The following is a 15,347-nucleotide window of genomic DNA, read 5'->3' on the forward strand; positions in this document are numbered from 1 at the left end:
GGGGTGCAGACTCAGCAAGATAACTCTAGGGGCTCAGCAAATGTCATAGCCACCCTCCTCAACACCAAAAGGAGCCTGGACATAGGGGTCCAAATGTTGCATGGATGCCCAGGCCCTGTCCTGTGCTCCCTGGAGGGCAGGCGAGAGGGCCGTGTGGCCAGAATGGGTGCGAACGGGAAAGCCTGGGGAAAATGCCAATAAAACCTGGTCTTTATCAATCAGCAGCAGGTCTGGGCCACCTCTCATGTCAGTGCAGAGTGACCTGGCTCACTCTTCTTAATGCTGCTAGCATTCCAAGACCAGAGGTACTCAGTTTTTTGAGTGAACTTCTTATACGTGCACACTGGAAGCTGCCAGCTTTCTCCAACTCTCAGAACAATCTAGAACATAAAACTCCAAACATGTTATTAGGAGTCAGTCCAGGGGCTCTGTTCACAGAGATGGAACTGCTAGGTCAAAGGTATGTCTGAGAATTCTAATTTTTTCTAGCTATTGCTAAACTGTCCTCCAAAGAGCTTGCCCAGTGTAGACTCCCCAAAAGTGTTTGAGAGGTTGGCTGTCCTTCTTATTAAAAAAGAACAATGCAGTTATTTTCATTGGGGTGCTGGGGTGGAGAGTGGGGGACAAACAAGCAGTGGGCCCCAGGGTCTCGCAGGGGGCCGCCCTACCCGGATGTCGTAGTGGTCCTTCAGGCCGTCCTCCACATGGTTCAGGAACTCGCAGACGTCCAGCTGGCCCAGGCAGCTCTCAAGCAGCGAGTACATGCACTCAAAGGCCGCCTTCCGCACGTCCAGCCCATCGTCCACTGTGTGCTTAAAAGGCCCCATTTCCACCTACAGGAGGAAAGGATGCCAAGGGTTATGGGATGTGACTCTAGGGTGTAAGAACACCTCCCTTAGTTCCTGCTGCACACCCCACCTCTGTTGTTCAGTACTGTGTTCTGTCCCCAAACCAAGCCTCATACTCTCAAGTCTCTGGCCTTTGCTCAGCCTGCATGCCCTCTGATAATAACAGTAACAATAATTATTCTAGTCTACTGAGCAGTTATAATGGGCTGGCCACTGTGCTGAGTGCTTGACAAATGACATGTTACCCAAGCATCACAACAGCCCTAGGAAGATAGTGTTACTATTAACCCCACTTAACATATGAGGAAACTAAGGCTCAGAGAGATTAATTAAGTTGCCCAAGAACACACAGCTAGTACATGGCTGAACTAGAATTAAAAACCCAGGTCTCTGAAACTTTTAACCACAAGGCTCTGTTCTTAATGGTAAACTCCTCCTCACCCCTCAAAGCCCAGCTCAAAAGCCCTCCTTTTTGGGAAACTTTCCTAACCCCTCTAAACATAGTCACTTACTCTTCAGCAATGCCAGGGTTCAGACCTTTTTTTTTTCTTTTTTCTTTTTTCTTTTTTTTTTTTTTTGAGAGATAGAGCATGGGCAGGGGAAGGACAGAGAGAAAAGGAGACAGAGACTCCAAAGTGGGCCTGTAGTGACAGCAGCAGGCCAGATGCAGGGCTCGAACCCACGAACTGTGATCACGACCTGAGCTGAAGCTGGACACTCCACCGACTGACCACCCAGGCACCCCAAGACATTTGTATTATACTATATGATGATAGCTGTTAAATCACTTTTAATCTCTGCCCCTTAAATCCTTATTGGCCCAAGTAGGCTCTACCTCAGTGAAACAATCGGCAGAAGGGGTACTCTATCCTTAGGTGGCCATGAGCTCACTAGTGGCAGAAACCAGGTCTGGTCCAGCTCTGATCCTGGTACCTTGACACAGTGCTGGCACTCAACGAACACCTGCTAAATGTTGAGTGATAATAAGAACCACCAACGTTTACTGAGTGCCAACTGTATGCCAGGAGCAGCCCTGAGAAGCGGCAGAACATACTTATTGAATCTTCTCAACCCTATCATAATACAGAACCGAGTTATTTTCCTCATTTTGCCCAAGAAGAGAAACTGAGGCTCAGAGTAGATTAAATTGCCCTAGGTCATGTGTCCAGGGTCACACAGCCTGGAAGTGGAAGAGCAGCATCTGACCCAGGCCACACGGCCCACATGCCTCCTCTGAAGAGCCTGACCTGAATCCCTGCCACAACTCCACCGGGCAGGCCTTCACTATCCTTCCCCGACCTTACCTCTCGGATGAGGTCCCTGCGGATCTTTGTCTCCTGGTAGAGGAGGGGCAGGATGTCACCCAGCAGGTCCCGGACCAGTGAGGGCTTATTGTGCACAGCCGAGTTGAAGAAAGCCAGGGTAGCCCGGCGCACATTCAGGTCTGGGTCCTGCAGGCTCTCCATGAACTCTCCTGATAGAAACAAGAGAGGGCGTGTAAAGGACGGCTCCGCCGAGACTCACACCGCCTCCACCCCAACCTCAGCCATCTGATTAGTGTGAGCTGGGCAGACCTGGCCGAATGGGGGCAAACATGTTCTGAGCCGTTACGTTCTTACCAGGCACAAGGAGCCCTCAAAGCCCAGATACGAATGTGAACTAGAGTCTGGCCGGGGTTGAAATCCAGGTTCCACCATTTCCTAACTATGGGACCTTGGAAAGCCTCAAGGTCCTCATCTATAAAATGGGGGTAACAGCAGTACCCACAGTGTAGGACTGTTTTCAAGATTTAAAATGTAGTGATGTGATTATCTATCTGTCTAGATTATCTATCTTATCTATCTAAAATACCTAGCAGAAGGCTTGGCACAGCACAAGGATTCTATAAACATTAACTTGATAGTATAACAGATAAGGCTCTTGAAGATTGGAGAGATGAAGAAACTTACGTTTCACATAGCACTTCTCTGAGTATACCTTTTTGTATAGTTTAGACTTTTTAATAACTGTTAATGTTTCATTTGCTCTATAAATAAAATCAAGAATAAAGGGAATCCCTTAAAGAACAAAACACAGCAACAACAAAAACTGCAATCCTAACTCTCAAATGATTTCAAATGATTAACATAACCACCAGGTTATGAAAGAATGAAACAACTCACCCAAGTAATTTCCAAAGACTAGTTACCCTCAGGCTAAAGACAAAAGACCTATAAACAAATACTGACTATTTGCAGAGATAAAAGTTAGCAATTCACAGTCGACTTTCTGTGTATTCCAGGATTAAGTGAATAAATACCTGGTAGATAGCAGGAACCTGGCTTTTTCCTGTAAGAAAAGGGTATGGAACAGAAGAAGGCTAGAAGGAACCCTGCAGTGCTGGACTAGAAGAGCAGGTAACACATGTATATGTGTGTCTGTCTGTGTACATATAGTCACACATACAACATACCTCCTAGTTGGGTCTGCCAGGAGGACCTTGAAGCAATGGCCTCGCAGTAGCAATGAGCACATCTAGTGTCTAGATTTTGGATTCTAAGTACCATTCTCCACTAAAAAGAATCAGGGCTCCCTGAAGAAAAGACTGATTCCCGACCTGGGGCAGGAAAGGTTTAAGGTGAGTGTAGAGCATTTTACTGTGCCAAAAAGTAAGGATATGTTCAAAGATGATGGAAACACATCAATAGAACACAGGAACCAGCCTTAAGGGCTACACTGGCCACAACTAAGACAAGCTTGAGAATCAAAATAAATGAAGACAGTAATTAGTTATAATTCACTGAATAAAACAGGAATCCATGAGTTTATAAAAATATGTATTAATCAATGAATAAATAAATGGGGAGAAGGAAAAATTCTTCCAGAGAACAGAAAGCAATGTAACAAATATGAAGAAATGCTGGAATTGAAAGTCACCATTTGGCAACTGTCAGAAATCACTACAATGGATGCTAAATGTAGCAGGCAGAAATTTGATGAAAAGGTTATTTCAACAGATTCAAAAACACTTATTCATTCCAAAGGAAAACGTAATTTTAGAGTGGAGAAACCTGGAAGTCTCCACCTTAACCAGGTGATCAGAGTGACCATCCCCAGTCATGGGCAAACTGCCATCCTGTGCCTTCTAACATGATGTGCTGGGAAGAACATAAAGTCTCCCAACAGAGCAGGATTCAAACCCAGAGCCAGCAACCTCCGGGCCCCTTCTACTGTGCCCTACTGGTTCCCAGGCTCCCCATCCTCTGTGAGAACACAGCTGTGGGGAACCTGGCAAGACTGGAGATCAAGTCTCTTCTCTGAGTCTCTGCTTCCTCAGCTGTACAATGCAACCCTCAAGCAAGGGCCTGTGAGAATGAACTATGGTGAGATACGTTAAAGGGCCTAGCCTTGTATCTGATACACAGTAAGAGCTCAACAACTACGGTTCAAAAACACAGGAATCGGGGCACCTGGGTGGCTCAGTCAGTTAAGTGTCCAGCTTCAGCTCAGGTCATGATCTCACAGTTTGTGGGTTCGATCCCTGCATCAGGCTCTGTGCTGACGGCTAGCTCAGAGCCTGGAGCCTGCTTCAGATTCTGTGTCTCCCTCTCTCTCTGACCTTCCCCTGCTTGTGCTGTCTCTGTCTCTCAAAAATAAATTTAAAAAACATAGAAATTAAAAATAAAAAACAGTAAGAAACAAACACGTAGGCAGAGGTACCTAGGGCTGCCAGCCTGGTGGCTCAGGCCAGATGAGGAAATTCAGAACTGGGGGCAATGTGTGCCCACTGGATCAGGGGATGGGATGAAGTTGCTGCTGATATTGCTGTGGCTTCTGCTGACCCCTGCTGACCCCTGGTCTCACACCACAGTCCCCTGGCAAGTGTGGATCAGCACCCCCATTTAAATTTTTTAAAAATATTATTTTAGAGAGGGGGAGGGAGGGAGAGACCAAGAGAATCTTACCAGTACTTAATCCATGCTCGGGGTGGAGCCCGACGCAGGGCTTGATCCCACGACCCTGGGATCATGACCTGAGTCAGACGCTGAACCAACTGAGCCACCCAGGCACCCCAACACTCCCATTTTAGAGCTGGGGATGAGATGATCTGTCCTCGCTCACACAGCCAGAAGGCAGCAGAGCCAGGCTGCCAACCTAAGAGCAGCATATTTCAGAACCGCTCCACACTCCACCAGCCTGTCCTGCCTGCAGGTGGAGGGTCGGGCTCCCATGTGATCCAGTTACAGGCCTGCAGCCTCAGAGCTATGAATGTTTGCCTTCTCTAGGAAGAGCCTAGTCCTGCAGAATCCCAAAGAGACGGCTCACCAAAGAAAGCTGCTTGGGCTCCTCAGCCCAGGAGACTCCTAAGACAGGGCATGAGCTGGGAGCCACTCTCCCCAATTCTGGTAGAGTTCTACCCAGCTTGACACCTGCTGAAGCCAATGCATGTGAGAGGCTGGTGGTTTTCCACTTGTAAGAGCCTGTGTGTTCATGGAGTACACTTCCCCCAATCAACAATGGAGTCTCTGAATCAAGCTGAGAACATGCATATAAGGGTTTCTTGCCCCCATTTTACAGATGAGGAAACTGAGGCTCAGAGGTGAGAAGGGGCATGCTAGGCTCACCCAGCAATTCAGTGGCAGCACCAGGATTTGAACCCAGACCCTACTGCCCATCATGGGGGTGAGGTAGCCTTCTGGGCCTCAGACTTTCTTTGGCTAAGGTGTAAGAAAAATCAGCCCAGACTCAAAGGCTGGGAGGAGGGGATTGAACGGGGCCGGGGGCAGAGGGTTGGGGGTGCTCACCGATGAAGCTCTTCAGGAGGGGGTCGATGGGATGGGGCTGATCAGAGATAAGGAACTTGATTGCTGTGATGACCGTGCTCCGTGTGTGTGGCCGACCTGCAGGACAAGGGCATCAGCTTGGTGAGCGGCAGGGCTGATCCTGGACACTCAGTAAATCACGGAGTCTCTGAGTCAACCTTAGGACCTACAGATAAGGATTTCTCACTCCCATTTTACAGATGTGGAAACTGAGACACAGGTTGGAAGAGTAGAGGCTCTCTGCCTCCCTAGGAGATAGAACTGGACCCTTCCCCATTCAAAACACCCATCTTTGGTGAAGTCAACGCCCTTTCCCCTGGCAGTCTAAAATTCATCCGTAAATTCTCCTGTGGCGGCTGAGAGGAAAACTGGCAGTTCACAGGTAACCACACTGCAGGGTGCACACAGGAAACCAGGAACCCAAGACACTGGTCAGTCTACAGTCTAAAGAAAGACCTTTGCTCAGGCCTTAGGGCTGCATTCTACTTTTCAGACACATTATCCTCAGGATGGTCCTACTGATGAATAATAAGTGGTACTATAAATCAAAATGTTTCATAAGAATTATTATTAATCTCTGTTTTACAGTTGAGGAAAAAGACCCAGAGAGGTTAAGTTCACATCTAAGAGCACACAGCAGATCCAGAATTCTATGGCTGATTCTGAGCCGTGGCTGGGCCCTCCTCCTCAGGCCTGTATTCTCCAACTAGGTGGCAGGTGTGCTTTAGGCCAGCTGAAGGCCAAGGGGATTCCAACAGAACTCAGAACACCCCCAAAGCTTGGGAATGGAGAAGTCACTTAATTGTACTTTTCTGCTTGCTTTCCAAGTAGTGAGGCTGGAAAAAGGAAGGAGATTACATCTTCCATTACGGTGAAAGAAAAACCCAGCAGCTGCTGGCTCCTCCCCTCCCCCAGCACACAACAGTGACGAGCTGAGGTTGTTTCCATCTTATAGCCCTGACACTGGAGACACAGGACAAAGTTTACATTGTGGCGGCGGTGTGAAAATGGGAATTAGCGACTTCAGACTTGAAGTTCCTTTCCTCTTTCTCTCTCTATCCTGACTGGCCCCTGAGAAGATTCAGGGAGGCTAATGAAGACATGCACAACAGAACAGGATTAGGTGAATCTGAAATGAAAAAAAAAAAAAAAAAACGAAGCCAAGGAAAAACACAGGCAGGGAAGTGAGGGGAAGACTGGAGTGAGGGCAGGGAGAGCCACCTAGAAAGTCCCATCAACTTGCTGGAAGCAGGCCATGAGTCCGGCTCCATGCTTCCGGGCAGCAGCAGAGCGAATCAGAGCTTGGAAATGGCAGGGCTGCTCCTCTTATCCCTAGACTCTGGCCCCTCAAGGTTCCTTGTGAAGAGCCCTGGGAGCCTAACAGGCAATACCCTCAGTCCACTCTTCCCATCCATGCAGTGGTGCAAGCCCCCAAGCTGCTGCTTATAATCCCAGCAGCCCAGCAAGGGCTCGACTGTGATCATGAAAGTAACAGCAGCAGCACTTACTTAGTATTAATCATGTTCCATACACTATACCGAGCCCTTTGCCTGCATTATGTGAATAAATATACCCTCTGACTCTGAGCAGCTGACCAGCTCAAGGCCTGGAAACCTTTCATCCTCAGGGGCTTCCACTTACCCAGAAGCCCCACCGCCCCACCTGGCTGCTTTCTTCCCGAGCTTCAGAAAGCTCTGATGTGCCCTTACTTGGCCACACGACACCTGCCCCTGGTTTTTGCCGGGGCCTCCCCAAACCCCAGGAGTATGACCCTGGTCATACCTAGTCTATAGTGACATTTGCTCCTGGCTCAGACAAACCCAAGAGAGCTCCACTCCCTGCAGGCTGAGAACTCCTTTTATTAACTTGCGCCTGGAGCATGAGGCTGCTGTCCACACCAATGAGTATGAAGACGGCATGGTGGAAACCTTGTTTTTTGTAGGGATGTTTTAAGGATTCTGTGTCTCCCACCCCAGAAAGCCCCCCAGGAAGGGGTCTGCACGTCTCAGGAAACACTGTGTTTTTAATGGCTCCTCTGCCTTTGCCTTAGCTACACCAAGACTCTTCAGACCTAATCACCCGAATTAGCTCACTGTGAGTGGGCCACTCAGGAGCAAACTGCCCACCTCCGACCCGGACTGCCTTCGCCTGCACCTGTGCCCCTACCTGCAGCAAGCTGTTTCCGGAACCGGGGCAGAAGGAATGGAGGGTTCACGAGGACCAGCTTGCCGATGCACTCGGCCACCACCCCCCGGGTGCCCTCCTCGGCACCCTCACAGCGCTGGAACAGCAGGGCCCAGATGTCCTCGGCATAGGGCTTCAGACTGTCGGGCTGGGCAGCCGCCAGGGCCTCCCTGAGAGAATGCAGCAGCAGGTACTGCCGCCGGGGCTCAGTCTCGATCTGCCCCAGCAGGAAGGGCAGGAAGTCAGGCAGGTTCCCGGCGCCCACACGGCCTAGTGCATAGGAGGCAGCCGCCCTCACATCCTCACTGGGTGACCCCAAGGCTTCCAGAAGCACTGCCTTCAGCTCCCGCTGGGGGCCTGGTCCGGCCACTTGCCCCACCTCAGCCAGTGACAGGAATGCCAGGACCTTGACCCCTGTGCTCGAGTGGGGCGACCTGGCATCGCAGACCAGGCGGTTGGCTGTGCCCGCTGCCTCCTGGGGACAGGCGGCCGCGAGGGCTGCCACGCACCGAGCCAGGGAGTGGAACACTTGCTTGTGCAGGCCTGGCCCGCCGTCCGCAGGCTGTCCGTACACAGGCGCGGTGAGCATGCTGATGAGCTCCTCGTAGCCCACACACGGGGGCCGTGTCCCCACAAGCGCCTGCAGGAAGCCTTCAGCAGCTGCCAGCACACTCGCCGGCAACAGAGGTGAGCGCAGCAACTGCAGCAGCTCTGAGAGCACAAGGCTGCTGACCTGGGCCAACGAAGCCGGCTGGGCCTGGGTCACTGAGGCCAGGAAGTCCACAGCCAGCTGAGCCACATGCATGTCACTCTCACTGACCAGGGCAGGCAACTCAGCCAGCACAGCCTGCACGGCACATGGAGGGAGGCTGGGTCCCTGGCTCTGGGTCAGGGCGGCCAGGGAGGCCAGGGTGGCCAGCCGCAGTGCCCGCTGGCTCTTTCTCAGGAACGAGGCCAGAATGGGCAGAGCCTCAGCCACGATGGGCTGCAGGTTGAGTTGCAATGGCGATGAGGCCACGAGCGTGAGTGCCTTGACAGCAGGCAGCCGGGTGATCTCATTCCGCAGGCGGTCCAGAAGGAGCAGTAGTGATGGCTGTAGGTCATCCCCAAGCTGGTCACCCAGGTGGGCCACAAGGTGGCCTGTGCAGGCAATGGCACGCTCCTTCACCTCCTGGTCAAGGTCAGTGGCACGGAGCCGTGCTAGGGTGGCCGCAAACATCTCTCCAACATATGGCTCAGGGTCCAGTGTCTGAGGCCTGTCCAGTGGCCAGAGGGCCTGCACTAGCTCCTGGAGCACCAGCAGGGCCTCTGCTGCGATCTTGTAGAAAGGGTCGGCCACGCAGGCCACCACAGGTGGTAGGAGAGCCGGCAGGTGTGAGTGGAAGGCTTCAGCCGGCTCTGTGCCCAGCAGCCCCTGCAGGAAGGCCAGGGCATCCATCCGGATGGTGGAAGAGCTGGAACGGTCGGCCAGAGAGAAGATGATGCCTGTGGGGAGGGTGCAAAGGTCATGGAGCCCTAGGCAGTCCTGGGTATGGGGGTGGAGCACCTGCAGGCATGGGAGCTGGCCCCAGGCCCCAGGGCTCTTAGGCTGCTGATCCTGAAAGGTCAGGGCTTAAACAGGGCTGAGGGACACAAGGCCAGGAATCCCCTCTGAAACCAGGAAGTAGGGCTTGCACCCCAGCTTTGTTCTCACTGCTGGCAGCAGGGAGCCACCATAGGCCCCTGAACAGGGTTACCTGTGGGGATTGAGGCCTGGGGTCTGGGGTCTGGAAGAGCCCAGGAAAAAAGATACCTGGTTGTAGTCCATCCTACCTGCTACCAGTACAGGCATGTGCTCTGCCAGGCTGCCAGGGAGGACACCTGCCAGCTCGGTGAGAAGGCTGAAGCAGCCCTGGCGGGCCCGGACACTCCGATCCTTAAGCTGCCGCTGCAGGGCCTTGATCACAAGAGGCACCTGTGGGCAGTGTGAAGGCAGTCAGTGACCACCCAGGAAACCAGGATGTCCCACTCATTACTGGGGGCTTTGCCTGGGCACGTTTCTATGGAGGAGCCCCAGTGTGGGAGGATCACTCCATCTTGAGCTTTCCATTACTCGCTCCATACACAGACTCTCTGTGGTAGGTACTATTTCTAGACTCTCTCTACAAACAGGGAACAGGCAGAAAGAGATTAAGTGACTTGCTCAAGGTCACCTGGCAGTCTGGCTCTCACCCCTATACTCCATGAGGAAGCACTGAGGCCCCTTTCCCTTCCCTGGATAGATTCTCTCCCCCATGAGCCCATCTGTTCCCTGAGCTTCAGATTCCAGTGAAGCAAAGACTCCCAGATCTCCATCTCCAACACCAGATTCGTGTGCTAACCGCTTGTCTGACCTCAACATGGGCATCTGAGGGTCCAGAACAGAACTCTAGATATTCCCTTCTCCACCATGTCCAGGAATTGCAGACCATGTTTTAGCCAGAATATGGAACTCACTCCTTCCTGTCCCTCACCTTCCACATCCAATCTGACACTGAGAGCCAAATACTACTCCTCCAGTCTGACCACTCCTCTTACCCCTACCCCCAGCCCAAAGTGCCCCACCTTTCATCTGGACAGCTGTAATGGCCTCCTGTTGGCCTCCAGCATCTGCTCTTTCCCTCCCTGTTACAATCCATTTCCCACACAGCAGCCGGAGTGAGCTCCTTCATATGGGAATGGGATCCTGTAGTTCCCTTCCTGTGGCTTCTAGGCTCTTAGAGTAAAACTGAAACCCCTTCTCAGGGGGCTTGAAGCCCTACTTGTGTTGTCTATCTGCCTCTACCCTCTGTGGTCCAGAGGCTGGGCCTTCACCTGCCATGCTCCCTGATATACTTAGCACCTAACAGAGGGCCAGAATCACAGTGGGTGCTCAGGGCGCACATCTCGGGTGGTGGGGATCGGGGGGACGGACAGATGGTGCAGCAGAGGAAGGACAGCAAAGGACAGAAGTATGAGCAGGTGGGAGGGGGAGTCGTGAGTGCAGGAGCAAGGGTGGGAGACAGGAAGAGGCATGCCCACCTGGCCGCGCAGCATCTGGAGGTTGCTGCTTGTTTGGGTGGGCTCCTCCATGGCCTCCAGCCACCCCCTTGGGGGCCTCGTCTGCCGCAGCAGCACAATGTAAGCCCCGAAGACGTCAGCCTTGACATTCTCCTCGCGTTCCTTGAAGCGGTGGATGAGTGCAGGCGCCAGGGTGCAGTGGAAGTCAGGCAGCAGGTCAGGTCGAGAGCAGATCAAGGCCGCCACGCACTTGGCCGCTGCCCGGCGCACCTTCCAGCTCATGTCATCATCATCACTGTACTCGTCCTCACTCTCTGGGGCATGAACAGGACACCCATGGAACCCTGTGCACAAGCCTGGCCCCACTCAGGCTGTCTTGCAGGATGGGGAAGTGACAAGGGAGGGGGCAGGGAGGACAGAGTCAGGACTGTTTTACTTTGATTTTGATTTACACACTATTAGGAATGTTATCTGTCATTTAATGAACACCTACTGCATGCCAAGCACTTCAGATCCACAACCTCATCCGAGAGGTTGTGAGACAAGAATTGCCACCCACCCACCCCCGCCACAGAGATATGGAAACTGGGGGGGAACAAATCACCCAAGTTACATGAGCAGGGAAACACCTGGGGTTAAAGCAGGATCCTCCCTTTGCCCTCCACATCATCCACTGTTTTGCCTACATCAGGGACAAAACTAACTTCCAAGTCATCAGAGAGCATTTAAGACAATCCATCTGGGGCACAAAACCCATCCTTTGGTTTCAGAACTGGCTGTGTGATATTTCACTTATTGGGATTCCAGAAGGGACAGTTGAAAGGACCTCCCTTTGGCCTCCTCACTCCCTCTGCCTGCAGCCCCAGCCTCAAGTCCTGATTCTGGCTTCCAAGCAGGACTGCTTACAAGGAAAAGCTGTTCGTGTGGCTTTCTACTCTCCAAGTACAGAGCTCATCAAGTACTTCACACCACACCTCAGAATGAGGATGACTTGAGCCCCATTTTATGGATGACAAGAATAAGGCTCCGAGAGGGTGAGAGACTCTCCTGAGGACACACAGCTAGGAAAAAACAGAGCCAAGATTCAGGCCCACGAGATCCACCCATATACCTGGAGAGACACATAGGAGGCTAAGAAGGGGACAGTCCTAACTAGGGACACTTAGGGTGTAACAGGCACAGACCTAGTGTGTTCTTTCTATCCATGCCACTCTGCAGATGAGTCAGACTTTCGGAACATTAACATCTGGAGAAGCTATAGTGGGCCATGTAGATGGTCCCATGGATGCGTCCTGTCAGATGTCTTTGGAAGGATTGTTATTTGTTAACTCCACCCTATGCCACCCAAGAAGAAAAATCCATAGCTCCCTGCTACCGACAAGAAAATGCTCAATCTCCCTGGCTTGGCATTCAAGGCCACAACACGCCTGTCCAATCTCATCGCCTACCATCCCATCTCATTCTGAGTACCGCATCAGGTCCTACGTGCTTTGCCTCCATCAGTGCTCTACAGGCCCAGGACCATCAGTCTGAGTGACAGGTAGAACCATGGACACAAAAAGCCACTGTATCCATTCCCCATCCAGGTAGCTCTCTCTCCCCTGCCAATACTTGTCATTCCACTACTAGAGCTTCACTCTGCTGGGTGAAAGCTTCATCTCTTGTAAGCTGTTACTATGCAGGTACAGATATGGCAGCATAGAGGTGGGGGCTCAAAGCCCCAGTTTTGCCAATTCCTAGCTGTGTTCTCTCAGGCAAATCTCTTCTCTAAGTCTGGGTTTCCTTATCTGAGAAATAGGGATAATAATAAACATCTGGTTTTCTACAGTTATTGGAATGACTATGAAATGTGAATACTCAGCACAACAGTAGATGCTCAATAAATGACAGCAATTACTATCATTACCTTGATCTGTGTAGAGGGTAGGGCCCTTGGGGAATCCAGATTATGGAGGTCAGGGCTGGAGACCAGACCGAGGAAGGGTTAAGATCAGGGTGGAGGTCACCGATGTGGCCTTGTCTTTGGCTGGAGGGGAGGGGGTTTCCCAGGAAAGCTGTACCCATTTCTGCCTTCTAGCCCCAGTAACAAGTTGGCCACCCACCTTGTTCACTAAATTCATTATCTTCTGTCTCCATCTGCTCTTCGTCCTCGTCACTGTCATAGTTATAGTTGGGGTCATGTTTCATGTACTGGAGGCTCAGGCTGGTCACATTAGGCACATGAGGACCCATCTCTTTGGGGCACCTATTGGGGCAGGAGTGGGGACAGAGTAGGGGCAGGCCCAGTGGTGAGTCCTGAGATCTTATTGCTTTGAGGCCAGCATCCTGCCCCACCCCTTCCCTACCAACTTCCCAAAGAAACCATGGGGCCCCGTCTCCTGGTACCCACACTGCACCTACTTCCTCAGGAAAGCCTCAAAGGCCTGGAGGCAGGACTCCCGGAGCTCATCGTCATCCAGGTTGCAGAATTCCTCCACCAGTGGCACCAGGCGGTCCAGGTGGGCCCCTAGAGGGCCAGGTGGGTCACTGAGGGCAGGCCAGACCCATCCCCAGGCTCCCTCAGCCCACTGTGCTCAGCTCGTCCCTGTACCTGCAGCCCTGGCCACTGTAAACTCAACTCAGCAGCTTCAGAGTTGAGCAGATGTGGGTTCTAGCCTTGTCTGCATCCTGTGACCTATGCAACCTTGGATACAGCACAACACTTCTCTGACCTTTGTCTACTCATCTTTCCAGTGGGGATAGCGATGCCTACCAGGCAGACATTTTGTGAAGATTAATGACACGATGCAGATAAAGAGCTCCACCTAAGTCTTGGCACAGGGGAGGACTCAGTGTTAAAACTAGTAGTAGCATCTGTTGTTGAAACTATTATTCATGTTCTCCTCTTATTTCCTACACTAGGTTGTAGCCCTGGGTGGGAAAAACAGAAATGCAGGCACTGCCCTGAGGTACCAGGCAAGAGGTGCCCATCTCTATAAAGGGTTCTGTCCAATCCTTCTCCAGTCACACTCTTCCCCATTTTCCTGCTCAACTGACCATGAACCCTAGTCTGACCCTGTGCAGGCCTCCTTGTTGGGTTCATACTCCTGAAGAGTGACCAACAGGTGGCTGTTGTTTGAGAGAAGATGTGAACAGAGCATGGACTTCAGCCTGGGTTCCTTCCTCATGTGTGTTCATAAAGTCCCCTGCAGTGAGAGGGCCAGAGGGGAAGGAGGGCTAGACCATGGCCAACTCTACCCACACTGCCTTGTTCTAGCCCAGAACTCTGAGGTGCTTGAAAATAAATTCAACCACGACTGCAGGATTCCATTTCTATAAAGCTAATCTCTGGCGAAAGAAAGCAGATCAGTGCTTGCCTGGAGTGGTGCAGAGGCAAAAAGGTACAAAGAAATTTTGGGAAGGGGTGATGGAAATTTTCTGCATATTTATTGCGGTAGTAATTTCACAGCTGTATGCACAGGTCAAAACAAAACTAATTGTACACTTTAGGTAGCATAGTTTACTGTATGTACATTATCCCTCAGTAAAAATTTTTAAAAATCCAAACCTAGCTTATGGGTTGTTACTACAGTATATCTGTGAAAGAAGGAAGAACATATTGTATTTAAGTTTGGTGGCATGATTTCTAAATTACCCGCGAGACTCAGAACAGGTAGCTAAGGCTCAGAAGCATTTCTAGCTCAGGGCCCACCCACCGCCTCTCAAGCTCCGCTCTCCACCTTAGAGAGGTCGGCCATGCTCCCGTACCTAGGAGGTGGCTGACACAGGCCCCACCCTGCCTCAGCCACACCCCCTCACCTACGCTGCAGCCCGCCCCAGGCTCTGTGGCACCTCCCCGCCTCGCCCCGCCCCCTTACCGAGTCGGTGGCCTGCCTGCCGGGCGACGCTACCTAAACACTGGATCAGAGTGCGGATGGCGGCGGGACTGGCGGGCGCCCGCGGGCCGGACAGCCGATCCAGCAGGTGGTCAGCCAGCTCCACGAAGAGGTCGGTGCTGCAGGCGGCCGCCAGGTGGCCGAGAGCCCCAACTGCCCGCTTGCGCACGGCTAGGCGTGGGCTGCTCAGCTGCGGCAGCAGACAGTGCAGGAGGCTGGCGTGGAAGGCACCCAGTGGGGCGCCCAGCCTGGGGAGTCAGAGGAAACATCGGACGCGGCCCACCCAGAGGACAGCCTGGGCCAGGTATCTCTCCATCCCCCAATCCTCTCCTAACCTCCTCCCCAGAATTATGACAACCCAATAGCCAGTGGTAAAAGGAAAGGTACCCTGCAACTGTGTGGAGTAATTATTTATTTTTATTACACAAGAGAAGGAGAGGGGAAGGGGCTTTCTCAAGACCACTTAGCCAAGAAATACAAGCCCAGGAGCTGAATCCAGATGTCCACGTTGCCAGCCTGGGGTGAAGGCCTAATGACAATGGAGTGTGGGGGCTCCAGTGAGGCTGATTTCCTGTCTGGACTTTACCTCTAGGTGCATTCTAAACACACACACACACACA

At 52.0% G+C, this 15,347-nt stretch overlaps 1 protein-coding gene across 1 annotated transcript in view; it reads right to left on the reverse strand.

Annotated features, from left to right (window-relative positions):
• Positions 1 to 15,347, reverse strand: part of CAND2 (cullin associated and neddylation dissociated 2 (putative)) — a 32,548-nt gene that overhangs the window by 5,495 nt on the left and 11,706 nt on the right. The window contains exons 5-13 of the mRNA XM_029916577.1: positions 14,710 to 14,975; positions 13,253 to 13,358; positions 12,955 to 13,097; positions 10,874 to 11,166; positions 9,647 to 9,788; positions 7,817 to 9,319; positions 5,633 to 5,728; positions 2,153 to 2,322; positions 669 to 833 (exon numbers count right to left, since the gene is read on the reverse strand). Of these exons, the coding sequence (XP_029772437.1) occupies positions 669 to 833; positions 2,153 to 2,322; positions 5,633 to 5,728; positions 7,817 to 9,319; positions 9,647 to 9,788; positions 10,874 to 11,166; positions 12,955 to 13,097; positions 13,253 to 13,358; positions 14,710 to 14,975 (2,884 nt within the window). The remainder of the gene's footprint in view (positions 1 to 668; positions 834 to 2,152; positions 2,323 to 5,632; positions 5,729 to 7,816; positions 9,320 to 9,646; positions 9,789 to 10,873; positions 11,167 to 12,954; positions 13,098 to 13,252; positions 13,359 to 14,709; positions 14,976 to 15,347) is intronic.

This window comes from Suricata suricatta, chromosome 12 (assembly GCF_006229205.1).
Source record: "Suricata suricatta isolate VVHF042 chromosome 12, meerkat_22Aug2017_6uvM2_HiC, whole genome shotgun sequence".
In the NCBI taxonomy this organism is placed as follows: domain Eukaryota; kingdom Metazoa; phylum Chordata; class Mammalia; order Carnivora; family Herpestidae; genus Suricata; species Suricata suricatta.